Raw genomic sequence first — 27,427 nt, forward strand, 5'->3', positions numbered from 1 at the left:
TGCCTGGCGCCCTAAGGCAAACATGACGGGCCGGTGTGGAGTCTGCTTAGTTTTATAACATTACTGATGCACAGACAGAAACATAACACAGACCTGAACCCAGGAGCCGTTAAACTTTCAGTCAATTCAATCTAAGCATGATGGATCTGTACAACACATTATTTAAACATTTGTATCTGGTTGTGGCATATCTGAAAAGTTTAATGGGGAATGACACTCTTTACCACAAACGCTGCCTCAAATACTGTCTAAATAAAGATATATAATGTGTGTATATTATATATCTGTGTTCTAAAGATTTTTATTGATTATATAATTTAAAGTTACTTGGAAGTTACAGTATTTTTAAGTAATACTTATATTTTAGATATTTTGTAATGAATAAAATGACACTGTAGTTTCTTTTTAAACTAATCAATATATGATTTTGTCAGAAATCTAAATGGTTGCTGAATGCACATTCTCGCTTCTTTATGTGGCATAAAATAACTTGAAGGTTTAATTTGTTAACATTAGTTAACTACATTAGTTAAGGTTAGGGGCAGTCGTGGCCTAATGGATAGAGAGTCGGACTTGTAACCCAAAGGGTTACAAACTCATGGGTTCGAGTCTCAGGTCCAGCAGGGATTGTCGGTGAGGGGAGTGAATGTCCAGCGCTCTCCCCACCCTCAATACCACGACTGAGGTGAGACCCTTGAACAAGGCACCGTACCCGCAAATGCTTTCCGGGTGTGTGTTCACTGCTCCGGGTGTGTGTTCACGGTGTGTGTGTTCACTGCTGTGTGTGCACTTGGATGGGTTAAATGCAGAGCACAGATTCAGAGTATGGGTCATCATACTTGGCCACATGTCACTTCACTTCACACTTTTTAACAAGCATGAACAATACTTCTATAGCAGTTATTAATAATATTAATCTCGACTTATACTAATACATTTTTAAGATCAAAAGTTGCATTTGTTAACATTATTTAATGCACTGTGAACTAACATGAACAAAAACATTTTTAATAAATAACATCGGCAAATTACATCTGTTCTTTTGTTTTGTTTTGTTTTTGTTTTTTTTATTTTATTTTATTGTACAAGTTTACTTCCAACATAAATGCAAAAGCATAATTTATTAATATTGCAAGGATGTTATTCACATGTTCTTCCACATGTAGTAGTGGCAAGCCTGGGTCTTATTTGCTCCATTATATATTCTATGGTGTTTTTTTTTCATGAGCTCCCCATGCTAATGGAATTTAAAGTAACTTAAATCTCCTGAGCGTTTGCTTGTAAAAAGTAATTTATCTATATGAGACAAACATGTTCTCCTGTTTCTGAAAATATGTTCAGTATGTAGATGAGGAGTGTGTAAAGATGTTTCTAAAGGGCAGAAAGACTCTAACATTTAAGCAGAAAAACACTGAGTCTAGAAAGTCCTATGTGGAAAGGGCATCAGTCCTCTCTATCTCTACTGATAAAGCAGTAAGAAGTGTATGGGACACCAAATGCCCCTCAGGTAATTTCAGGATTCAGCCCACCAGTGAACCCATCTGAAGGTGAATGCTTACTGAAGTACTGATTAATTGTACAATACTGTTCCAAAGTTTGGGGGAAATAAATTCACACTCAAGTCAGTGACTAAAGACATTTATAATATCAAATATTAAAGCAGCACAACTGTTTTCAACATGAAATGTTTCACCGATTATCATATCAGAATGATTGAAGGATCGTTCACACCAACAATCATAACAGTAAAGATAACAATGATGATAACTATATTAGCACCAACACTGTATATTCTAAGCATGTGCTACAGTTCTGTCATCTGCCACTTCACCTCAAACACTCTGACGTTAGTTGAATTCTGATCAGCTGTCAATGTTTTTAGTAGCTGGAAAAAAAAAGTTGAAATTGAAATTGATAATATTTCACTTTCACTGAAAGTGATTTAATATTGTCGCTCTGCTGTCAGTATCGTCATAGTTGTGGTGTGGACCTCTTTATATAATTACAATGATTACTAAAACTTTATAGTTGCAGTTATCAATATAGTTATTGTAATTGGTGTGAAATTCAACTTTGCCATTACAGGAATAAATCTTTCTGACCCAAGACCTTTGAACAGTATAGTATATGTTTTATAGATTTAATATTTGGGTCTTATACTATGTCAATAAAGCACAGAGTAGTAAATAAACTTGATTTTTTTTCAATCACATTTTAATCATGACATTTCAAATTTCGAATGCTCATTCATGAAACACAAGCAGAACAGAATCATTCATAAATCCATTATTATGCAAATTGCTGCATTGCACTGAATTGAAAAATGTAAAGGATAAGTACACTTCAGAATAAAAATTTCCTGATAATTTACTCTCCCCCATGTCATCCAAGATGTCCATGTCTTTCTTTCCTCAGTCGAAAAAAAATTAAGGTTTTTGAGGAGAACATTCCAGGATTTTGCTCCATATAGTGGACTTCACTGGAGTACAACAGGTTGAAGGTCCAAATTGCAGTTTCAATGCAGCTTCAAAGGGCTCTACATGATCCCAGCCGAGGAATAAGGGTCTTGTCTAGCAAAACTATTGGTCAAAAAAAAAAAATCATTTATATACTTAACCACAAATGTTCACTTGCACTCTGCGATGTGCCACACATTACGTAATCATGTTGGAAAAGTCATGCATGATGTAGGCGGAAGTTCCGACCGAGTGTCTACAAAGTTAAATGCCCTCTAGAAAAAAAGGTAAAACAACAATGTTGAACGATTTAGAGGTTGGAGGAGAAAATGAGATTTTTTCACCCTACCACGATACTTCCACCTACATTACGTGTACCCTTTCCAACGTGATTACACAATGCTTGGTGCATCGCAGAGCAGTTCACGATGAGCATTTGTGGTTAAAAAGTATAGAATTATTTATTCATTTATTTTTATTTATTTTTTTAAGAAATGACCAATCGTTTCGCTAGACAAGACCCTTATTCCACGACTGGGATCGTGTAAAACCCTTTGAAGCTGCATTGAAACTGCAATTTGGACCTTCAACCCGTTGTACCCTGGTGAAGTCCACTATGTAGAGAAAAGTCCTGGAATGCCCTAAATCTGGCCCAAAGACACTGCCATTAGTCTACTGAAAAGCTGAGATATTAAAGCCAGGCCTCATTTAAGTTAAGTGAGAATTTCACCATTAAATCACCATCACTGTGTGGAAGAAATGCAGCAAACTTTGTTAGAGTCTTCATGACTTCCTCAGAGGTAGAGGACAGGGCTGAGAGCTTCAGAGTAAATAGTGTTAACTACAGTGCAGTCTGAGGCCACCCTTACAAATTCTGTTCTTTAAATTGCCTTTTTCTTACTGCTTGTCTAATTGCTTGTCATTTAGCAGGCAGTTACATGTCATTTAACAGGAGTTTATTATCCATAACAACTTACAGTACACTAATTACAGAGTCTCACTAGTATAGCAAAGGGTTAAGTGCCTCGCTCAAAGGCACAGTGTTCATAGAACCGGATGTTGGGATCAATGGTGTAATTTCAGTAACTCTCCATTACATCACGGGGGTTCTACAGGCTTTAAATTTTCATTTAAGTTTTTAGAAGACACGTTTATAGTAAAGTGCCTCACTAAAAGTTCTGTTATTGTGTTCATGATGAATACATGGATATGATTATGTCTTTGCCAGTAGATATGTGGCTAATAATTCAGTAGAATAGCTTATGAATGACAAGGCATATTGCATTTTTTTTCAATTGGCTTCAGAAATAATTTTCTTCATTGTATTTGATAATTTTATACCACATGCTCTAATATTTCTCCATCATCATACACAGTAAAAATATTTGTCTATTAAGACATATTTAAAAAAAAATCACATCTCTGACTTTGACTTTAACTTAACTGAACACGTATGCTGTATGTGACGGCTTCTTCATGTTATAAATAAATAAATAAATTGTGATGCCATAATTTGTAATACCTGTTTGAAATAATATCAGGTGTTAAAACTATAGCAAATTATAGACTGTGTCAGGAATGTAATTTTAAATGGATAGTTCAGTTTCAGCCAACAAACATTCAGAGGATGTGTGCTAGAAGTGGACTGTAGACTCGCGATGCCATCGCTATCTCACGACCAATTTGTACGTATTTTACGCGGTGCCTAATTCGTATGAATTTGTGACCTCACTCGTACTAATTTGTACGATTTGGGTGACGGGTAGGTTTAGGGGCGGGGTTAGGGGTAGGTCATTCATACGAATTCATATGAATTGGGCAACTTGTAAAATACGTACGATTTAGCAAAAATCATATGAATTAATACGAGTGAGGTCGTACAAATTGTTACGAATTAGCCACCTCATCAAATACGTACAAATTGCCATGAGATCTGGTTGGCGATGCAGTTGCCCCAACTGAATCTGGTATAAATAACGTTAAAATAGATTCTCTTTCAGAGTCTGCTCTCTATATTGCCAGAATGCTTTTTCAGCAGTGCTGATCATGCTTTACATCCCATACGGTATATACATCCCAGTTCTTGAAGGGTAGACATCTGTGTTGGTTGACAGAGAAAATATGGCAAAGACACTTGAAACATACTGAACTGAAAATTTTTGGATTTGGCTCTATTTGTTTAGCACTCTCTTTCTCCCTATTTATTTTCATTTATTAAATGTATATTTATTCATTGGGCAATCACTTTTTCCAAAGCATCTTATGTTCAAGATGTATATTTTACATTGTTATTCCCTTGCAATTGAACCCATGATCTTGCCATTGCTAGCACTATGCCCTTACAGTTGCGCTACATGATCTTTCCTCGCCTTTCAGTGTTTATTACCTCTTCATTACTTCATTTGATGAAGCCTTCACACTTTATCCCTCCATAACTCTCAGACCTGATGGCCACTCAACAAACGTACCCACTGTTTTAAAGCCTGTCTTTGAGAACGAAGCAAGGACTGATGGTATAAGTTCTGGCTATAACATACGACTGATGTGGGTGCATAATGATTGAAGGCAGCACATTCAGAATTCAGGATGCACCACCTACCTCAAAATCCCATAGAGCAGTCAGAGCCCCTTAGGGCTGTTCAGCCACTCTGGAGTGGGAAGATGGAGATTGAAATGCAGAAAGTTTGCTAAAAAGCAAAGCTCAACCACATAAGGCACATAATGCCTCAGGTGAAGGATGTTAACACAAATGCAACTTTTTAACAAGCCTTTTGTTTTTCTAAATGTCAAATATTCCAATATCAAAACATAAAATCAGAGCACTGTTGATCCAAAGGAAGTCTTTAGTGAATGTATTATTAAAAATTCCTTTGGGAGTAAAAGTGTGTCGACTCTGTTTTGATATTTCCATAATATTTTTTACCTGTATCAGTTGTTTTTGTATTTGAGTGCTTTTCAACATTTGTAAATGTCAAATATTGAAATTACTTTCCACCGGTCGTGAAATGTCCTATACTATAAATGTCGCATATGAATATCCACCCATATCTTTTAGTAGTTATTTCTCTAAAGGAGCAGCCACTGTGGGGTCTCAGCGGGCCCATACGAGGTGTACCACTGCCCGGGACCTGAAGTCCTCCCTTGAAGGAGCCTTGTGCCCCTTTCCTGATTTATATGCTGTATTACTTAGCTTGATTAATTTGGATCACCTCACCACCCGCTCTAAACAGTCAATCTCTCCATTCACACCCTGGATCAATCTGTCATGAAGAGTCAATCACTTCACTGTTAATGCCTTTCTTCTTGAAGGTGTCATTTTAATAAAATAGCTATTAACGAGGATTAAAATTAAATGTACAAATATCCTGCCCAGCTCTGGTGGATGAACAGGCTGCTTCAGCAAGTGGGGGATGGATAAATCTGAGCTAATGAAGGCTTTTAAAGAGATTAATGCTTCACCCAAGAGAAGCCAAGTCCTGCTTGGATGCACACTGTCTCTCTATCTCTCCCAGTCACTGCGTTTTTCTTCCCCTTTCCCAGTGTTTTGGGCCAGTGCAACAGGTGCAAATGTGACTATAGTTCCACAGCCACCTCAAAATAGAATTTACATGTAAATTTAACTCTAGATTTACATTTAAAAAGTATGAATGTTTTTTTTTTGTTTTTTTTAGTTTTTTATTTAGGGATGCACCAATGTATTGGCCTATGAAAGCATTTATTTTTACTATCTGTCATAGGCAATTGTTTATAAGCAGCCGTTGATCAGGCCTGAGTGTATCCTGTCAATCAAAAGAGGGTGGAAAAATGTCAGGCTGCAACTCAGTATACTGTGTGTAAAAATGTCTCTTGTTTAACACATTAAAAGTTTAAAAATAGCGATGTTAAATCAGGGTCTAAAAACTGTTTTTATCACTTGAGAAACATTTCTAAACTGAGAGCATTATTGTCTAAAGCTTTCTTGGAGATGATTATTCATGCTTTTATTTCTTCTCGTCTTGATTATTGTAATTCTCTTTTTACTTGTTTAAACAAATCTTCTCTGAGTCGTCTTCAAATGGTGCAAAATGCTGCAGCCAGGCTTTTAACAGGAACCAACAGAAGGGCTCACATTTCACCGGTTTTATCCTCACTTCATTGGCTTCCAGTCAAATTCAGAATTGATTTTAAAATTTTAGTCTTGACTTTCAGAGCTCTGCACGGACAGGCCCCCCAGTACATCACTGACCTGTTGACCCCTTACTCCTCTTCCCGCGCTCTTCGGTCCTCAGGTCAAAACCTTTTAATGGTCCCCAAAACCCGCTTTAAAACTCGGGGAGACCGGTCCTTCCAAGCAGTCGCCCGCAGACTCTGGAACGCCCTGCCCCTGTCACTGCGAGTGGACGATTCTGTTGATTCTTTTAAAAAGCAGCTGAAGACACTTGTATTTAGGCAGGCTTTTAGTTGATTGGGCTTTTATGTTTTACTATTTTGTGGTTTTAATTGTTATTATTTTTATTTATCATAGTTTTCTAAGTTTTATTGTTTCTTTTATTAAAATTGTTGCTTTTGTAAAGCACTTTGTGATTTTATATCTGTGAAAGGTGCTATATAAATAAAAGTTTACTTACTTTACTTAAAAGTTTCATCCTACTAAGAGAAACAACACAAGTTGAAGTTTAGTCACTGGTTTGTTTTACTGACACATAGACAAAGATCATCTGACTGTACAAGAATCATTAATATCAGATCAGGCATTAGATTTAACACAGTTACTTACATGTTGCATTACTGTCGAGTCCAGGCACTGCACAATATATTGTAATCCTCAACGGCATGTTTATTGCTTGGTAGCTCGTTCTGGTTTACCACCACATAGGCCTATGTTACTTAGGCTACCTATTCTATTGCATGTCATGTGTGAATTGGTGGGCAGGGCTAAACAGGCAGTTATGAAGTAGGCGTTGATCTTCTTATGCAGAGGCGGTGCTTGCTGCCCTTTGACGTCATAGATCCCCACTTTGAAAAACCTGTCATTTGCTGGGTCTGGTGTCGATTAAAGCTTTTATTGGACTAACAAGGAAGTTTTCAGTTCTGAAACTTACAGGATATTGTTATAGTATGATGACCTCTTATATGTCAAAAGTTGATTTCTCAGTTCATCACACCTTTAACAGATTTATAGCATGCCTCCCATCCAACAATCGTAAAGAGCTTTGTGCTTTGTTACTTCTGATAAGACATTCTGTCCATTTTATCACGAAATTCAGACAATAAAATGTGACATGGCGGAGTGCCTCATGTTCAAGCAGTAACGTATAGCGCCAGTCATTTCTTCATTTTTAATACAAGTTATAGGGTTCCCTGTACAGTTTACAGCATTAGTTGGGAGATATTGTTTTCCTTAAGAAAAATAAACTATTGGTATCAGCAGATATCATTCTAAATAATTGGTTATCGGTATTGGCTGTGAAATTTAGTATCCGTGCATCTCTAATGTTTTTGCATTAAATGACAAATATAAAACCAAGTGGCTTTTATTTTAACATTTTTTTCAAAAAGAAGACTAGGTTGGTAAAATTATAAAATACATTTAATCAAATGTCAAAGTCAAATGTTAGTTGTTGTCATAGTTAATGTGATGAACCACCTGTGTGAACTTGAAAACTTCATACTAACTTCCATTAAACGTAACTTTATAACCCATTCATAAAAGTAATTGCAAAGATGACTCAAAAGTGTTTTGCATGCTCTATTTGTCGGTCACTTGTTTTGATATTGTTTCTAATGTAATGACATTTGTAATTTTTTAGTTCTGTCCTACTCTGTGTTCTATCCAGTTTCCAGTGAAAAGCAGTTCATAATGTTTAACTGCAACGAGGCATTACAAGATTTGAGTCAATCTGGAGGAATTTAATGTTCAATGTGGAACAAGTTAGATTTCACAATGGGTGACCACTCAACAACACAGAAACAGAAACCACTTAAAATATCAAAATATGCAGTTGCTTGACATTTGTTGCAGTCGTTGAACAAAAAGTCAGATTAACATGGAAGAGGTGCCTCGTTTCGCTTGTCTTGATATTTTATTTTATTTTTTGTAGACAAAACTATATGATATATCGGCATTCATTCACTCTAAAAATCCATTTGCATATGCTCAAATATGGAAATATGGAGTGTATAATTCATTGTTATATTATTATCATTATGCTTCCTGGAATGTATTTGTGTATGTGGTCCAATACTTTAGATAGCTGCCAAAGTAAACTCTTTGTAGCTTCAACCATTTGCATAAATGACATTACAGTATGTGTTAATTAGGTGACATAATGTTTATACATTGTCAAACACTTTTTCTCCATAAGAAGGAACATATTGCTAAGTGCAAAGTTAATGGCCATTGTATTTCAACATCTGTTCCCAAGGCGAGCTCAGTGGCGGGTTCATTTGGAAACTGATGTATGAAGGATTGAGGATTAAATGGAACCTATTTCCTCCAAGTTGATGAATTCATCATCTCTAAAACCTAACAAAAACATAGGTAGCACAACCTATAATTAGTCTGTACGCTTCAGCACTTAAACCTATTAGCCACATCTTTCAGAGGAAAAGGAGAAAGGGGACAAGAGAATTTGTGCTTAGTCAAATGATATAATGTAAAAAAGAAGTTAAAAAGAAAAGAAAGGAAATGAAAAAGAAAAGAAAAGATACACTGCTCTGCAGAACTTTTGTAATTGTCCACTACTTCTATGTCCATCCACACAGCAAACATTGATTTAGAGATCAAAGGTTAAAAGCTTTGGCTGGCAACTACTGAACTGAAACATCTCTATCACTGAATACCTCAGACAAGATGTAAGTAAACAGTGTATACTCCTCTTTGACCCCTGCGGTCATTGTACACCTCCCTATAGTCAGACAGTCTGAGGCCACAGTGGAGGCTGTGCAGTCAGAGGCGTTCAATACAACAGCTCACCCTCAGCCATGACCTTCAGACCCATTAGAACAATAGTCGTAAAGCTCTCACAGTATACTTCTTTTTATCTTCAATTCATTTACTTAAACAGGGTCCAAAATCAACATTTTGCTGCTTGTGCTGATGGTGAGTGATTTCAGATTACTTACACCATGATTACACCATGAAAGTGTATTTTGCATTATAGTTATGTCACTGTGACAATTGGATTATTTAGTTTTCCCTCTTGAATAATGAAAAAAAAAAAAAAAAAAAAAAAAAAACAATGCACATTGACATTGCTGTGGTTCAGATACCCTCGGATTTCATCAAAAATATCTTAAGTTGTGTTCTGAAGATGAACAAAGGTCTTACAGGTTTGGGACGACATGAGGGCAAGTATTTAATGACAGAAATTTCATTTTTGGGTGAACTAACCCTTTAAAGCTGGAAGATTTTATGTCCTTGCTAAAGCTAATATTTACTTACTAGAAAGCTGCAATGGTCTGCATAGGATTTAATTAATTTTATTTGGGATGCTGGCATAGAAAATATATATATATATTTACTACACGTTTACATTAAACTATTTAGTTTCAAATACGCCGTAGGGTGGTGTTAAATATAACATTTTGAACCCATAATAGAGAAATAACATACAACTTAAACATAAAGTATCCTGTCCTGTGTTTAATTTCCTGTCATTCAAACACACTTTTAATGTGTGTAACGGAGCTTCTATAATAATCAAACACCCAGCAGTAGGCCAACTGTATGCATTAATTTTTAAAGCTCTGCCCATTTTGTTTATGCACCATAAACAGCCCTTAAAATGCAAATTAAGGAGAAATCCACTTTCACCACCTGCTGGTGCTTCTCTGTGTAGTTTAGGGATTGGACTGGCCTCATTTACACTCAATCAATCATAAGCCCTTATTTAACTATTGAATTTATGTCACCTAAACGGATGATGGGATTCTGACATGGTTTTGTTGTGGGCTAAAACAGAAATGAATTAGCCCCTTTGCCACATCGCATAATGGAGAAGAAAAAAAAAAAGACTAGTTTAAATTATCAAAGAATCTAGAGTGAGGATCGAATGAAATTGGACTTTAATGTTTGTATGTGAGCATTAGTGGCTCAGCTTAAACAAAGTGTTCATCATCTTTGACAGGTGTGAATTTTGTGAAAGAAAACATTGTTTTTGGTGACAGGTGTGCTGTAATGTGTGTCAGGAAACCTATAAATTTATGGTGCCTATGTATTACCCACATACTGTTTTGAATAAAAAAATATTGTTCATAGACCATCATACGGCCAACATCTAATAGTCTTGGGTATGATGAGGGACTTCTCATCATACCCAAAGAGGGACTTCTCATTATCTGGGAAGAATACTGGTACTGCATAACAAATCGATTATCCTGAAATTTGACAGTGATGCAGCGATGCTCAGTTTATTTTTAAATGATGTGTGTGAAGATACAGTATCTTGTTATAAATATTCTGCAGTCATATTTAATAAATGATTGTTTATTAAATATGTCATCTGCCTCACCACATCCATTTTAAACAGTGTTGTGTTTGGTATATGAGTTTTGTGTAAGGGAAGGAAGCAGAAAATAGAGATGCTACATCAGTTTAAGATTACATTTTGGCCACCATGTTTTGTGTCAGATTATTACTGATGGCAATTTCATTTAGTCATTCTGTGGCATTTTGTTCTTGTGAAGTGCAGTTCATGGCCTGTTCTTTCATATAGGAGGAGTGTGAAATGGTGAAGAGAGCAAGACCGTTTACCGATACTCCTTCACTTGTTTAAACAGACAGCTATTAAGGAAAACCTGCGGTGCATCTTTGAACGAGAACTTTTTGCCTTTTTGAAGAAAATGCTGGAAAGGCTTGACTGAAGCATAAATTAGCTTAAATGCAGATGTTAACATGTGGATTTCCTTAAATGAAGGCAGAAAAAGTGTTCACAAGTCATGTTATTATGTTCAATCTCAAATTTTGCAGTAAATGCTGTCATCAGGTACACACACTACTGTTTTTAGTTTTTGAGAGAAATCCCCACTATGATTGCAAAGCTGAATTTTTAGCATCATTATTCCAGTCTGATTACTGTCACATGATCCTTCAGAAATCATTCTAATATGCTGATTTGGTGCTCAAGAAACATTTATTATTATTGTAAATGTTGAAAGGTTGTTTTTTTGTTTGTTTGTTTGTTGTTGTTTTTTTTTTTAGGATTTATTAATCAATATGAAATTCCAAATAATTTTTTGTAACATTGTAAATGTATTTACTCTCACTTTTTATCAATTTACTTGGTGAATAAAATTGTTTATTTCTTTCATCAAATTTTGGTGTCTGAAAATAAGGCACTCTGATACTCAAAATATTTTGGTTTGTTTGGTGTTTTTTCGCCTGAAGTTTGAAGGTCTGTTCAACATTAGTAGAATTAAGAAAGCTTTGCATCATTCTTATACTTGTGTTTTAGTGGCTTTTATTGCAGAAAACTCTAAATCTTTCTTATAGTGAGTTAGTCACTCTTTTTTCACTCACTTTCACTCTACTGTTTTTTCTCAGGCTGGTCCCCTAGCTATGGAGCCATGTTCTGGGAATTGTGCTGCTGTGCAAACATTGCTGATGAGTCTTCCACGGGCATCTTCTGGAGTGCCTCCCCCCGGCCAATGCGGTGAGAATTCAAGATTCAACATTCATTTAACATCTTAGCTTTGGCTTTAGATGAAGTTACTACAAATCTTCTACATGCAACTTTAACATGTAGTTGTGTACTCATTAATAAATTAAATTTGGTGGTTTTATTTACATATTTTTCACTAGAGCAAAAATCTCTAAACAAGTATAAAAAAAAAAAAAATCACATGTGCATTAGCACGGTAATCAAACCCTGGCAGAGGAATGTGGGCGGAGTTTCAGCTTAACATGCAGTTATGTACTTGTTAATAATTTTGATTTGATAAGTTTATTTACATATTTAAATACTTATTTTTTGTTTTGTTTTGAAGCACATTTAAAAGAAAATGACATTTGCATACCACTGAACTACCAATGCAGATGAATGAGGAATGTGGGCAGAGTTTCAGCTTTAAAGGAACCTTTAAAATTAATACATACACCAATCTGGCATAACATTATGACCACCTTCCTAATATTGTGTTGGTCCCACTTAGACACGTGCCAATATTCGGTAATACGATATATCACGATAATGAATATGCATGATATTGTTATCGCGGGCACTTCAAAATACTGTGAATAATTATTTATTACGAATTATTCAAATTTTTATAATGCATTTTAAGAATACTTTCCCCATTAAGAGTATAAAATGCACAAATAATAAAATGCACAGCTGTAAAAGAGATAGACATGTAAACATGCCCAATGTATATGAGAAGCACATGGCGGAAGGAGTGAAGGAGACACGCTGAATGAAAGTGCAGGTTCACTCTCTGACAGCAGAGGGTGCGGATGGAACTGCAGAAATGCTGCGGTTACCCCGGAAACGCTGTAATGCTTCAAACAGTCATTCAGTTTTTTGTATTCGCAATGTTGTTCATCACAGGACCAAATACTTAATACTTAAAAAATTAATAGGCTATTTATTTTCAAACTTTGACATTTTTATATTTTAATCTGGACTACAACATGTCCTATAATGACAGAAAATGTGATTCATCAGACCAGGCCACCTTCTTCCATTGCTCACTTTTGGTGCTTTCGGCGGTGGACGGGTCAGCATGGGCACCCTGACTGGTCTGTGGCTATGCAGCCCAATACACAACAAACTGCGATGCACTGTGTATTCAGACACCTTTCTATCAGAACCAGCATTATCTTCTTTTTTCAGCCTTCGCTTCCCATTTGCATCAATGAGCACCATGACCCTGTCGCCGGTTCACCACTGTTCCTTCCTTGGGCCACTTTCGATAGATACTGACCACTGCAGATCAGGAACACCCCACAAGTGCTGCAGTTTTGGAGATGCTCTAACACAGTTGTCTAGCCATCACAATTTGGTCCTGGTCAAACTCACTCAAATCCTTACGCTTGCCCATTTTTCCAGCTTCTAACACATCAACTTTGAGGACAAAATGTTCACTTGCTGCTTAATATATCCCACCGATGAAGAGATAATCAGCGTTATTCACTTCACCTGACAGTGGTCGCAATATTACGCCTGATCTGTGTATTTTTTTAGTTTAAAAAAAGTAAATAAAAGAAAAGGATAGTAATAAAAGAAATCACTAATTGTAAGATGCTCTGAGCAGCCAGATGGTGTAATTATGACATTTACCAGCAGGGACTAATGAGGCGAACCAGCCAAACACTGACCCTTTAGATTCTGGCTGTGTACACCTCATTTAATCAGCCAAACACTGACCCTTTGGATTCTGGCTGTCTACATCTCATATTTTTCTCCTCCAATCCTTTCTCTTGTTCATTGTCATTAATTGATTTTTTTTTTTTTTTTCTTTTTTTTTTTTTTTATCATACCCATTTTCTTTGTCTCTGTGGTGTGGTTGTGTTCATCATGTAACCGTGATGAATGAGCTGCTGTAAATGGTACTGCAGCAGGAAGTAGCGGTTCAGAGACATAACACTTGCAGCACTCTGCAAGCCAGCAACATCTTCTGACTGCAGTATGACACTGACACCGACACCACTGCACCTCATTGAAAGACAGAAAAAGAAAGATAAAGAATGGGAGGGGTGGGAAAAAAGGAGAAAGAGAGGAATATAGGATTAAAGATGAGGTGAAAACAAGAGATAAAATGCATTTTGGGAGTCCAATAGTGCTGACTGATCAGAGGAATAAATCTGACAGGGATAATGTTATCCCCGAGGAAAATCAAATCCAAATACTCCAACACACTCACTAAATGTACGCCTTTATCCCTTAAGCCAGCCCCCTTATTCCAGCACAGTAACTCATGCTCAGTCTGTGAGGGCCTAATACCTGCTCTTTGATTTAATGAACACTGGCACATGTGAATCTGTAGGCTCCTGTGCTGCTGCTTGTGATAAAGAATGAAAAGGCGTATTTGGCCTCAAGGAACATGACAGGTTTTTGGAGATGGTTTTGGTGAGATGCTGAATACCTTTGTATTTCACAGACACATATAGCAAGAGTGAATCATAAAATATGCATTTCACCTTGAATTACACTAAAATTTAGACTGATTCGGCCTGCAGCGTGTGGTAATGCCACTCGTAGATAATGGAGGACATGTAAACAAACCTTAGATCAAAAGAGTGTTTATGTTCAATATTTTATCAGTGTTAAGGCAGAATTGTGGTTGCCTGAAGGTCTACTGATGTATTATTTTCTTAAAGAGGAAGTGTGTTATTGCTGCTGCTGCTGCACCACCAGCGGCACCCAACTGAATTGGAAAAATAATAATGATTGATGAAAACAATGATTGAAAAAGTTTCTAACATTCCCATCTGTGTGGACTGGGTGGATGCAGCCCAAATCTAGTAACCATGCACGTCATATGTACCTGAAATCTGTTGCTCTAATTGGGGGTCTAAGAGGTGGCAGCACTCAAAGTTGGCCCACTGCATTCATGAACTACTCAAAGAAGATGGAAAATGGCCATAAAAACATCAGAACATCAAGATGAATAGACAACAATGGGTATGTGAGGAGGAAGGTACCTATGTACTCAAACTTGAGTTTGAATGGCAGGTGAAAAAAAAGACTTTAGATTCCCTTTGGCACTGCTAGTGGTGCAAAAATTATATACTCCTCCTTTAACGTAAAAAAGAAGGGCTGTCTTGTCAGCGCAAAGTGAGGAGATCATACAAAGAAATTATGAACATATGCAAAAATGAGAGAACCAACAAAATACAGATTGTTGTAACCAGTGTATGCTTTTTCTTGTTCATTGTTTGTTCATGTTAATTCACAGTGCATTAACTAATGTTAACAAGATTTTAATAATGTATTAGTAAATGTTGAAATTAACATTAACAAAGATTGATAAATGCTGTATAAGTGAGTTTCATTATTAGTTGACTAATGTTAACTAATGTTAACTAATGAACCTTATTGTAAAGTGTTACCAAATATTTTCCTCATATTTTTATTGTGTGTGTGTGTGTACTGGCAATCCAATGCTTCTCAAGTGTGATATTTCTTAAAAGTTGCAGATGAAGGGTGAAGTAAGGAGAGACGTCAGTACAGAAGGCACTTGGTGTCTTAGTTTATTCTTTTGCTTTCATCTGAAAAGCACTGAAGGAGAGGACAGGGAAGGGTCATGATAGATCAAATCTGAACTGTGGAATGCAAAAAAAAAAAAAAAAATCTCTGAATAACAATCCAGTTACAAAAAGGCCAGCTTGACTGTTATATATATACAGTACAGTCCAAAAGTTTGGAACCACTAAGATATTTAATGTTTTTAAAAGAAGTTCCGTCTGCTCACCAAGGCTACATTTATTTAATTAAAAATACAGCAATAACAGTAATATTGTGAAATATTATTACAATTTAAAATAACTGTTTTCTATTTGAATATATTTCACAAAGTAATTTATTCTTCAGTGTCACATGATCCTTCACAAATCATTCTAATATGCTGATCTGCTGCTCAAGAAACATTTAATGTGTACAATTGTACAAAATATTTGTGTACAATATTTTTTTTTCAGGATTATTTGATGAATAGAAAGTTCAAAAGAACAGTGTTTATCTGAAATCTAATCTTTTGTAACATTATAAATGTCTTTACTGCCACTTTTGATTGATTTAATGCATCCTTGCTGGATAAAAGTATTCATTTCTTGAAAAATTCTTACTGAGCCCAAATTTTTGAACGGTAGTGTATAATGCTACAGAAGCTTTGTATTTCAGATAAATGCTGTTCTTTTGAACTTTCTATTCATCAAGGAATCCTGAAAAAAAGTAAATAACTGTTTTCATCATTGAAAATAATCAAAAATGTTTATTGAGCAGCAGATCAGCATATTAGAATGATTTCTGAAGGATCATGTGACACTGAAGACTGGAGTAACGATGCTGAAAATTCAGCTTTGCATCACAGGAACAAATTACTTTGTCAAATATATTTAAATAGTACAAAGTTATTTTAAATTGTAATAATATTTCACAATAATATATTTTTAATTAAATAAATGTAGCCTTGGTGAGCAAACGAAACTTCTTTTAAAAAAATTAAAAATCTTATATATATATATATATTTTTTTTTTTTTTTTTAAACATGTCCAGCAGCAATGTTGCATCTTGAGTTAGTCCTTTGGTGTTTCTGTTCTTCTATCCACCTTATTTTTCAATGCGCAAGTAAGGTTTTTTTTCTGTGAATATGCAAGACAGCCGCTATAAGGAAATAACGAGAACAATGTCGAAGTGCAGTAAACTGTAAAACAAAAAATGTGTTTATAATTAAGCCGATACATTAAAATAGGAAGTTAAGAAATACCAATTTACTATATCAAGCAGCATATAATGAGCTATTTTGTACAGCTAAAAATAACTAAGCGAATGACACTGGAAGCCAGACACATTAAATTTACAAATGGCCGCGCCCACTCTTACCTGAAAAATATGGTAGATATTTTAAAAATTTTTTTAAAAATTAAGATATTTTTTGTGATGGTTAGGTTTAGGGTTAGGGTAGGGGGATAGAAAGTACAGTTTGTACAGTATAAAATGCATTGCGGTCAATGGAAAGTCCCCACAATTCACAAAAACAAATGTGTGTGTGTGTGCGTGTGTGTGTGTTTTAAAATCTGAAACACTATATAGAGAAAAGACACACTATAAAGAGTCCGATTTTTTTTTTTTTTTGTCTCCAACTCCCTCAACAAGGGCAATATCTCAGACAGCAGGTCTGCATAAAGCATCAAAGAGAATAGCCAAAAACTTCAACACAAAGTCTACTTGTGTGGTTGATATAACAGATGGTTGCATGGAGGTCATATTGCTTTTGAGCTGTGGAGGAATATTTCTTTTCTTCCATCATTTGCACTGTCAGAGTCTCCTTACAGGTCGCTTTGGGTCTTTCATTCACCTATTAATGCAAACTCAATTCAAAATTACGCATTAAAATCAAAATGAAAGCAATACCTAAATAGTTATTTGGCTGGTCAACATTATCTATACTACCATTTAAAAGTTTGGGGGAGGAGAAAGATTTTATTGTTATTATTTATTTAAGACACTATCCAGCAAGGATGAATTAAATGGATCAAAAGTGACGGTACACACATTTATAACGTTACAAAAGATTTCTATTTCAAATAAATGCTGTTACTTTGTAACTTTCTATCAAAGAATCCTGAAAAAAGTAATACAAAGTTTTCACAAATAATATTAAGCAGTACAACTGTTTTCAATATTGATAATAAGAAATGTTTCTTGAGCACCGAATCTGTTTTTACTATATGTTTGATCAAAAAAATGCAGCTACTATATTTTGATTAAAGATAATATCGAAGACCATTTTTGCTTTTGTTTGGAATAACATGCACCAATGAATTGTTCAAAATCAAAATTGTTTCAGTTGATAAAGTGAAAAGATTATGTACAATCTACCCATAACTTCTGTTTCTATATATAACCGAACCCTCATGAGCACGCACGCACACACACACACACACACACACACGCACACACATACACATTTACATGGGTGAATGTAGCAAGTCTCACACTGAGAGTCAGGTGGAAACTGCAGAGCAGAACATCTGTTTGTAAGATAACAGATTGTTTCTCCTGCCAGTACAACCGCAGCTCTTAGACATCATATCAGCAGAGCACTTGCAAAACACAATCCCAGTTTTCATCCATCTCATCTACTTATTCAGATGAAGAGGTTCACCGCCAGTGACTGGGACATTCAAGGAGGGCGTAAAGTGAACAGGTAGAAGTAATAAACACTGAAAGTCATTCCAATCCCTCCGCATTTCATTTTTACAGCTAACATTTCTGTCAAACATAGATCTCCTTTGGAACTAAGCCACATCAGAGCACAATAAATATGGGATAATGACCAGTCATCTGGTCATTATGGCAAAATAAACCCCAACAGGGTGATCAAGACCCTGATGTGAAACCCCCTGAAGGGGTTTATTTTGTGATAATGACCGGCTGACTATACATTATTGCATTTCCATGACTACTTATCAAATAAATACATATACCTTCAATATTTATTGGAGTTGAAATGATGTAAGAAGAAAAGCACAGGCACATATAAAAACTTTATCTGCTCTATTTTTTGCCCACTGTTAGCAGGCCATTCAAATGCTGTTTCTTTGAAAAAAGAAAAAAAAAAAAGCTTTAGATTGCTGAGTTTCAGTTGACATTAGTGTCATTAGTGAATATTTTTTGGTTAATTGCACTACCTTTGATCCTTGACGACCATGACATTGGCTGATGGTGTTATAGAGTATCCTCCCAGTATGTTTTTTCTGTGTTTACGAGAAAGCCTGCAATGTCTCTATATTGCCTGTTTACCCTTTTAAAATGTCCATTTAGTGCATTTAAAGCACAGTCAGCACCGTGGGGAAGTCGCATGGGGAGAGAATGAGAGTGCAGTCTTTTGATAGTTTTATAAGTGAGCAACAAAGCCAAATTGATTTTATTCTGACCTGCTTTATCTGCAGCTCCAATCTGTCGTGGCAGACTGACTTATTTATAACCCTTTCAGGCAAATGCATTTTTGAGTACTTTTAAAAAATAGTCCTCCTGGTGTAATCATAATGCTTATCATTTTTATAAAATATTACAGGTTGTATAGGCTCCTGTGCAGCAGATTCCATTACTATTGCCAGTTTGAGATTATCGTTCAAAATAGTAACTATTTTTAGATATGCTATTACCCATTTTCACCATTGAGAATAATAAGACATGTTTCTTTAGCACCAAATCAGCATATTGACGAATAAGGTTTTTAAAAGTGTAAAAAGACATAATGGAGATATAATTAATTTTGAAGTTTTATTAAGTGTTAACAATGAGATTATGTGGTTTTTATAATCAATGTACACTGCTTTTGACATTTTTTACAAGATCGACAAAGATTCGGTTTTAACAAATGACACTTTTGGTTATACAGAATGACAATATTTTCAAAAAATGCTAACAGGCTGGTCTCTAGCTAGCTACTTAGCTTGCTAGCAAAAGGACAGTCAAACATTTTATATTTAGTACGTTTTAGTACGTTTAAGTTTTTAAATAGTACATTTTCCATGTTTTATAGCGGTTGTACCGAATAACCTGATGTTTCGGGACATGCGTATGAGCAAGTGAAAACATGAATTTTTCAAATAGTTAAAAGAGAGTTTGTTACTTTGCTTCACGACCATGTGGTCCTTTGCCGGTCTCTGAATGATGTCACATGATACTGACCACACGACTTGATCCAAAATTATTCCTTTATATTGGTTACTCCAAATGATATCAATGAAATTAATTTTTCCAGACATTCTTTCTCATAACAAAGCAACGACTTCTACACATAATTTTAATACTATTTTGCACTATGTTGATATATGATACCAGAATTAAAAATATGTACATTTATTGCATTTTAAGATATTTTATTCACAGATGAAGTGGCTATATTGGTCTTCAAACAGTTAAATCAAATGACCATTTGACACTTCAAAATCTTTAAAATACCTTTATATGTAGCAACATATATTTAAAACCTTTTGGATTCAATAAAATAGATCTAGTTGTACTACCTTACATACTCTGGATGTCATATCTTTGTTTTTTATTATTATTAAGGCATTTGGACAAACAAAAAAAAAAAAAAAAATGACCCATTGACCCATATAAGAATTATTTCTGAAGGATCATGTGACACTGAAGATTGGAATATAGCTGCTGAAAATTCAGCTTTGCCATTAGCCAATGTCTTGGTGTTGTTTCTTCTTCTTTTTCTTCTTTTTCTTATAGTGAATTATTAGACTCTTTAAAATAATTGAAAATAATATGTTGAAGTGGATATGGAAATGTTATGTGCTCAAGACCTAGAACTACTTAAAGGGATGGTCCCCCCCCCCCCCCCCCCAAAAAAAAAAAATTGTCATCACTTACTCACCCTTAAGTTGTTCCACACCTGCATGAGTGTGAAGATATTTTGAAGAATGTTGGTAATCAAACAGTTGACGGCAGCCATTGACTTTCAAAAAAAAAATAAAAATGGAATGGAAGTCAATGGCTGCCGTCAACTGTTTGATTACCAACATTCTTCAACATATCTTCTTGTGTTCAACAGAAGAAAGAAACTCATATAGGTTTGGAACAACTTGAGGGTGAGTAAGAGGTCAAAATTAACATTTTTGGGTGAACTATCCCTTTAATAGGCATTATAAAAACATAATGAACACCTTAGTATGTCTGTCAGCCAATCAGAACCAAGCATTCATCAGTGCTGCAGTATAGACACATGTATTTGCAGGACTAACCAACACAGTCTATTTTCCAGGAATTTTCTCTTTCTGAGAAAAGTTATAAGCACAAATGCACTGTATTTGTTCTGCTGCCGCTGTAAACATGTTATTAGCAATTATGTATTGTAATTAGTGGCATGACAGGTGTTTGGTTGCGCACGTTTGAGTGCTCAAAAATTGCTCTCAAGGTTACATTGCATACAAGTACACACTCCCATTTTTCTCTCTCGCTTTTTTTCCCCAGCATGTTGTTTATGGGATGTAAAGTGGCTAATTGTGCAGCTTGTTAGCAAGGGCATGTAGGCGCAGACCTGTCTAATCTATTTGTTCGTTGTGTTCCGTGTTTTCTCTCTCTTACTTATGCTTTTGTGTTGGGAGGAACACTATTGACCTTATCATGACAGGTAACTAGGCTGTGGTCAATGTGGCCAGTCAGCAGCCGACAGTGATAGCAGCATAAAGAGGAGGGTGGGCATTATTGACTCTGAGGAGGGCAGTGGCACTTGGATTCATGGACATAGCTGAATTAGCTCTGCAAAACCACCAGTTCTGATTTGTCACATTGTTTTATTTATGGCCACTGTCCTTTTTAGGAGAAAACAGTAATTTATGCCCCACTTGCCAAAATGGGACAGGTAAGGGGTTATCCTAACTAGTCTTTTAAACTGCTCAATTCATGCTCTCTTGTTTTCACTCAACGAACCTTTCACATGTCTGTCATGAATGAGACTTAATCTTTATTGTTCTTTTATAGTTATTCTTTTGTTTGTGTTCAGCCATTATAGCCTATTCTGGCATTATGGCTTCCCCATCATCATTCATCCCACTTTACATGAATCCACCTATTATCTGAAGTTTTTTTTTTAGCAAACAAACAAACAAGAAAGCATATTCTTGGGACCTTATGTGAAATAGATCTTGAAATAGAATACAGCTCCTGGCACGACAGATGCATTTGAGCCACAATTAGCATCAACCTACGTAACACAATTTAAAAGATCAATATTACACTTTAACAGCAAGTGTTTGTATTTACTTCCTATCATGATCTAAAGTGGATTTTAGCCATATAATGATGTTGACATGTTATATTTAGCATTTTATATGCAGCTAATCATTACTCATGCTTAGCATGTGTACTGTAAACATTCTTCATTCATATGAAAATACATCAAATTGCATGAAAATTGCACACAAACCATATACCATCGTAATCCTGCGTTTATTAGCTTCTTGTTTCATGTGTATGAATGTTTGTTTGGCTATGTTTATCACGGAGATCAGAATGAGGAAATGTACAGAACAGCGTGACCAGAAGGGGCAGGGAATACGGTTGTTAAGTCTGACGTCACGTGGCAGCGCTTCCGGGTCCACGCGCTCTATTTCACACCACAAGAAAAACAAGAAACGGTGCTAATATACACACATGATGTGGTGTAATACTATCAAAAAATTATAATCCTAACCTTTATCTCCATATCAAAATCCCAGATGGCCAGACAGTGATTCATCTTTTATATATCGTTAAAATATTAATGTCTGTGATGCTGTGAGCATGTAAACAGGTTGTGTAGACTATGTATTTTAAATGTTTAACTTTTCAAAATATTAAATGTTTAATTTGAATAAATAGTGCTCATAAACGGCCGTCGCAATGGCATTCTCAAGTGAAACGAGTCGAGGCTTAGACCCAGAAATGGTGTTCCTTATATCACGACTTGAGCGCTCTGAGATCATAAGTAACGAACATCAGGAAGAAACAGACATAGAGTGTGCTCTGAACGCTCTTTCAGCTCTTCAGATCGCATAAAGATTGCATAATCCAATGAGAAATGAATTGAAATGGTAATCTGTATGACAAAATATTTGCAAACGTCAATATTTCTCCAGATACGCACACTTTTGGACTAAGAGCCCTGACAGACGCTGTTCAGTAAAGCTATGTGAACACAAATAAACTGGAGCAAACATGAGAAAATTCATATATCTGTTGATATTCTATTCAAAATATATATAAAAAAAAAAAAATTACACATCGATCATTTTGCACTCCTGACATTTATAAAAAAAATTAAAGGTGTCCCCTGAATGTGTCTGTGAAGTTTCAGCTCAAAATACCCCATACATTTTTTTTTTATAAATTTTTTTAGCTGCCTATTTTGGGGCATAATTAGAAATGCGCCGATTCAGGTTGCGGCCCCTTTAAATCACGCGCTCCGCCCCCGGAGCTCGCGCTTGCCTTAAACAGTGCATAAACAAAGTTCACACAGCTAATATAACCCTCAAAACGGATCTTTACAAAGTGTTCGTCATGCATGCGTCGGATTATGTGAGTATTGTATACTGTTATATTTACATTTGATTCTGAATGAATTTGAGGCTGTGATCCGTGGCTAACGGCTAATGCTACACTGTTGGAGAGATTTATAAAGAATGAAGTTGTGTTTATGAATTATACAGATTGCAAGTGTTTAATAATGAAAATGGCGACGGCTCTTGTCTCCGTGAATACGGTAAGAAACGATGGTAACTTTAACCACATTTAACAGTACATTAGCAACATGCTAACGAAACATTTAGAAAGACAATTTACAAATATCACTAAAAATATCATGTTATGATGGATCAAGTCAGTTATTATTGCTCCATCTGCCATTTTTCGCTATTATTATTGCTTGCTTACCTAGTCTGTTGATTCAGCTGTGCACATCCAGACGTTAATACTGGCTGCCCTTGTGTAATGCCTCGATCATGGGCTGACATATGCAAATATTGGGGGCGTACATATTAATGATCCCGACTGTTACGTAACAGTCAGTGTTATGTTGAGATTTGCCTGTTCATCGGAGGTCTTTTAAACAAATGAGATTTACATAAGAAGGAGGAAACAATGGAGTTTGAGACTCACTGTATGTCATTTCCATGTACTGAACTCTTGTTATTTAACTATGCCAAGATAAATTCAATTTTTAATTCTAGGGCACCTTTAAGAAATGAATGTCACTGCAAACTAGTTTTTTCATAAATCATTGTACATTTCACAGTTTTTTTTTTTTGTTTTTTTTTTTACTGACATTACATGAAATGTTAAGGTTGTAGTAATGGAAGTTACTGTTAACGAATGAACAGGTTTTACTGTAGCATTTTTACTGTCTTTTACAGTTAAAATTGCAATAATGTTCTACAGTGTAAAGTTAAAGTAACGTAGTTAAGGCTGGAATTCACTGACTGTATGACTTTTGCCCAGAATTGCAGTCTGAACATGATGACTTGAGTTGCTGAAAGATCCAGTCTGCAGATTTTGGGCAGTCAGAGCTGACAGATTTCAAAAGAAATCACATGGCCACAGATTTTTTTTTAGCTTCAGACTATGAATCCATCCAGTTGGAGTATATCAAAAATTTGATATTTTCAGCTGATCTTAGAACACATATTGTAGTGTATAATTTGTGTTTTTTATTGTCTTCCCACCCAAGTTTTTGCAAGTCAGAAAACAACACTAATAACAACATCAGTCATCTCCTGTACATACATTTTAGTTTTCATCTGTCACATGTAATCTCACCAAGCAATCTTGACAGCTGTATGATGCCTGGTGTTGTTTCATACCTTCTATGGTAGGCCTTCAAAAGATTTAAAATATTGCACAACAATTGTATGGACTACTGTTATGATTTTATGATGTTTTTTGGCCTTTGAGGAGCTTAAAGGGATAGTTCACCCAAAAATGAAAATTTGATGTTTATCTGCTTACCCCCAGGGCATCCAAGATGTAGGTGACTTTTTTTCTTCAGTCGAACGCAAATTATGATTTTTAACTGCAACCGCTGCCATCTGTCAGTCAAATAATAGCAGTAGATGGGAACTTCAACTATAACAGTAAATAAAACTTGCTTAGAAAAATCCAAATTAAACCCTGCGGCTCGTGACGACACATTAATGTCCTAAGACACGAAACGATCGGTTTGTGCGAGAAACCGAACAATATTTATATAATTTTTACCTCTAATACACCACTATGTCCAACTTCGTTCAGCTTCCTGTTAGTGAGGTCAAAAAACGCGTTCTGTTGACTGAAGTGATGTCTCGCCCATATACTTCAATGAGTGCTAGACATCACTTCCGTTATCAGAGCGCGATCAGACCTCACTAGCCGGAAGCTGAACGAAGTTGGACATAGTGGTGTATTAGAGGTAAAAAATTATATAAATACTGTTTGGTTTCTCGCACAAACCGATCGTTTCGTGTCTTAGGACATCAATGTGTCGTCACGAGCCGCAGGTTTTAATTTTGATTTGTCTATGGAAGTTTTTACGACTCTTATTGTTCAAGTTCCCAATCACTGTTATTATTGGACTGACAGACGCCAGCGGTTGCAGTTAAAAATCATAATTTGTGTTCGACTGAAGAAAAAAAGTAATCTACATCTTGGATGCCCTGGGGGTAAGCAGATAAACATCAAATTTTCATTTTTGGGTGAACTATCCCTTTAAGCCCTTGATCACTATGATCTATCATATGGAAAAATACTATATAACTCTATTTTTTTGTTCTTACTCAACGTAAGAGTGAATAAATAATGACATAACTGTCATTTTTGAGTGAACTATCCATTTAATTGCTGTGAGCCTCATAGCGGATTGATTTAAACCTCTTTGATCAGCAGAAAACTGAAAGGCGAGATCTGAAGGTCTGCTAATGTGGAAAGTGATATCAGCTATACGCAAGTTTTATCATAGAAAATGAGCAGTGAATATAATTATAAAATATGCCACATATAGCTCCATCATTTCAGCTAAAGAATAAAGATAAAAGATTATTATATCCCCTTTTCTTCACTTCTAAACCCCATTAGCATTGTTAGCCGCTGTCATCTGTGCTGTCAGGCTTGAGTTATACAATAAACACCAAGTGAGTTCATTATCCTATCTTTAATCACACAGGTAACATTGAAGTTAAATGACCCCCACCACACCAGATCTCACGTCCTGACAATGGCCTGCGAATGACGGGTGAAGTCATTATGACTCAAGGAAATAGAGAGTCAGGATGAGAGTGTATTCCCTCTCAGAATAACCTTGGCGTCACACTGAGGCTGGAGTGTGGCTGATTGCTTGTGGAAAACACTCATCAGTTGGAAGAGTGACCTTGGTGTGGCATAATGACACTTTGTGAAGAGGCAGGTGGTGCGAAGAGGACTCGCTGCAGACAGCTGCTCGCTCGACTCCCACTGAGACATTCTTCCGATTATCACTGGAACTTGTCTCACACGCGAGCCGTGGCGGGAAGGCATTTAAGGTTCACGTGGACGAGACAACAGCCGTTTCCAATAATGCAGTAGCTGTAAAGTGTTCATTTACAGTGATGCATGCCTCAGGTCAGCGGAGTCTTTCTGATTACCTTTAATGGAGTTCTCGGATTCGCACATCCTGTCTCAAAGTGCAGAATTCATCTGGGTTAATCATGCGAGCAGCTCACCTGCCAAAGATCACAATAATGAGTTTGATTTTCCATTAGCCAAGAGCACTTTAGCCTTCTCTTCATGCGCACCTGAATTTGATTCAGCCTCGCAATTAATTCACTTGAGACGGGCATCTCTCCTTAGCAGAAAACATTTCGTTCTTCTGAAGATGTTGTCCTTTTAGTATGTACATTGTGTGCTGTAAATAAATGCAGTTCAATTGAATACTGGGTCAAGAAGATGAATGTGAACTTTGATATTTTGAAAAGGTAATTGCAAGAAATCATGCTTTAGTGGATTAGGAGTTTCATTGTTGCATTGTTGTCCACTCCATTTTCTGTTTTGATTGCTCATTGAATGATGAATGTAGCCTGTAGCATTATGAGTCTAATCAAGAAATTTCAGATCCACCACATGTTGTTTCACTTGAGCTTTCTGAGACTTTTCTCTTAAAGGGTTGGTTCACACAAAATTAAAATTGTCATTAATTAATCACCCTCATGTCGTTCATCTTCAGAACACAAATTAAGATATTTTTTTGATGAAATCCAAGAGGTATATGACTCGTCCAAAGACAGCAATATAATAACCACTGTCAATGTCCAGAAAGGTACTAAAGACATTGTTAAAACAGTTGACGTGACTGCAGTGCTTCAACCTTAATTTTATGAAGTGACGAGAATACTTTTTGCGTGCAAAAACAAAACAAAAATAAGGACTTTAATTAACAATCTCTTCTCTTCCCTGTCATTATTTTTCTGTCATTATTATCATCCAGCCAATAATGAATCAGCATTCTGATGTATAACACGGAAGCGCTGGATGTGAACTACCTATGAGAATGACACAGAAGAGAAGATAATATTGAATAAAGTCATTATTTTTGTTTTGTTTTTGTGCACAAAAAGTATTCTTGTCGCTTCTTAAAATTTAGGTTGAAGCACTGCAGTCTCGTTGACAGTTTTAACAATGTCTTTAGTACCTTTCTGGACCTTGAAAGTGTTGATTATATTGCTGTCTATATACGAGACATATACCTCTCAGATTTCATCAGACATATCTTAATTTGTTTTGAAGATGAACAAAGTTCTTGCTGGTGTGGAACGACATGAGGGTGA

The 27,427-nt window shown here is 35.9% G+C and overlaps 1 protein-coding gene across 3 annotated transcripts in view; it reads left to right on the forward strand.

Annotated features, from left to right (window-relative positions):
• The window catches only part of atrnl1a (attractin-like 1a), a 332,899-nt gene that overhangs the window by 237,689 nt on the left and 67,783 nt on the right, over nucleotides 1-27,427 (forward strand). For all 3 annotated transcript variants that reach the window (XM_067386115.1, XM_067386114.1, XM_067386113.1), the window contains exon 29: nucleotides 11,980-12,088. In XM_067386115.1, the coding sequence (XP_067242216.1) occupies nucleotides 11,980-12,088 (109 nt within the window). The remainder of the gene's footprint in view (nucleotides 1-11,979; nucleotides 12,089-27,427) is intronic.

The sequence above is a fragment of the Chanodichthys erythropterus genome, chromosome 5 (assembly GCF_024489055.1).
Source record: "Chanodichthys erythropterus isolate Z2021 chromosome 5, ASM2448905v1, whole genome shotgun sequence".
NCBI classification, from domain to species: domain Eukaryota; kingdom Metazoa; phylum Chordata; class Actinopteri; order Cypriniformes; family Xenocyprididae; genus Chanodichthys; species Chanodichthys erythropterus.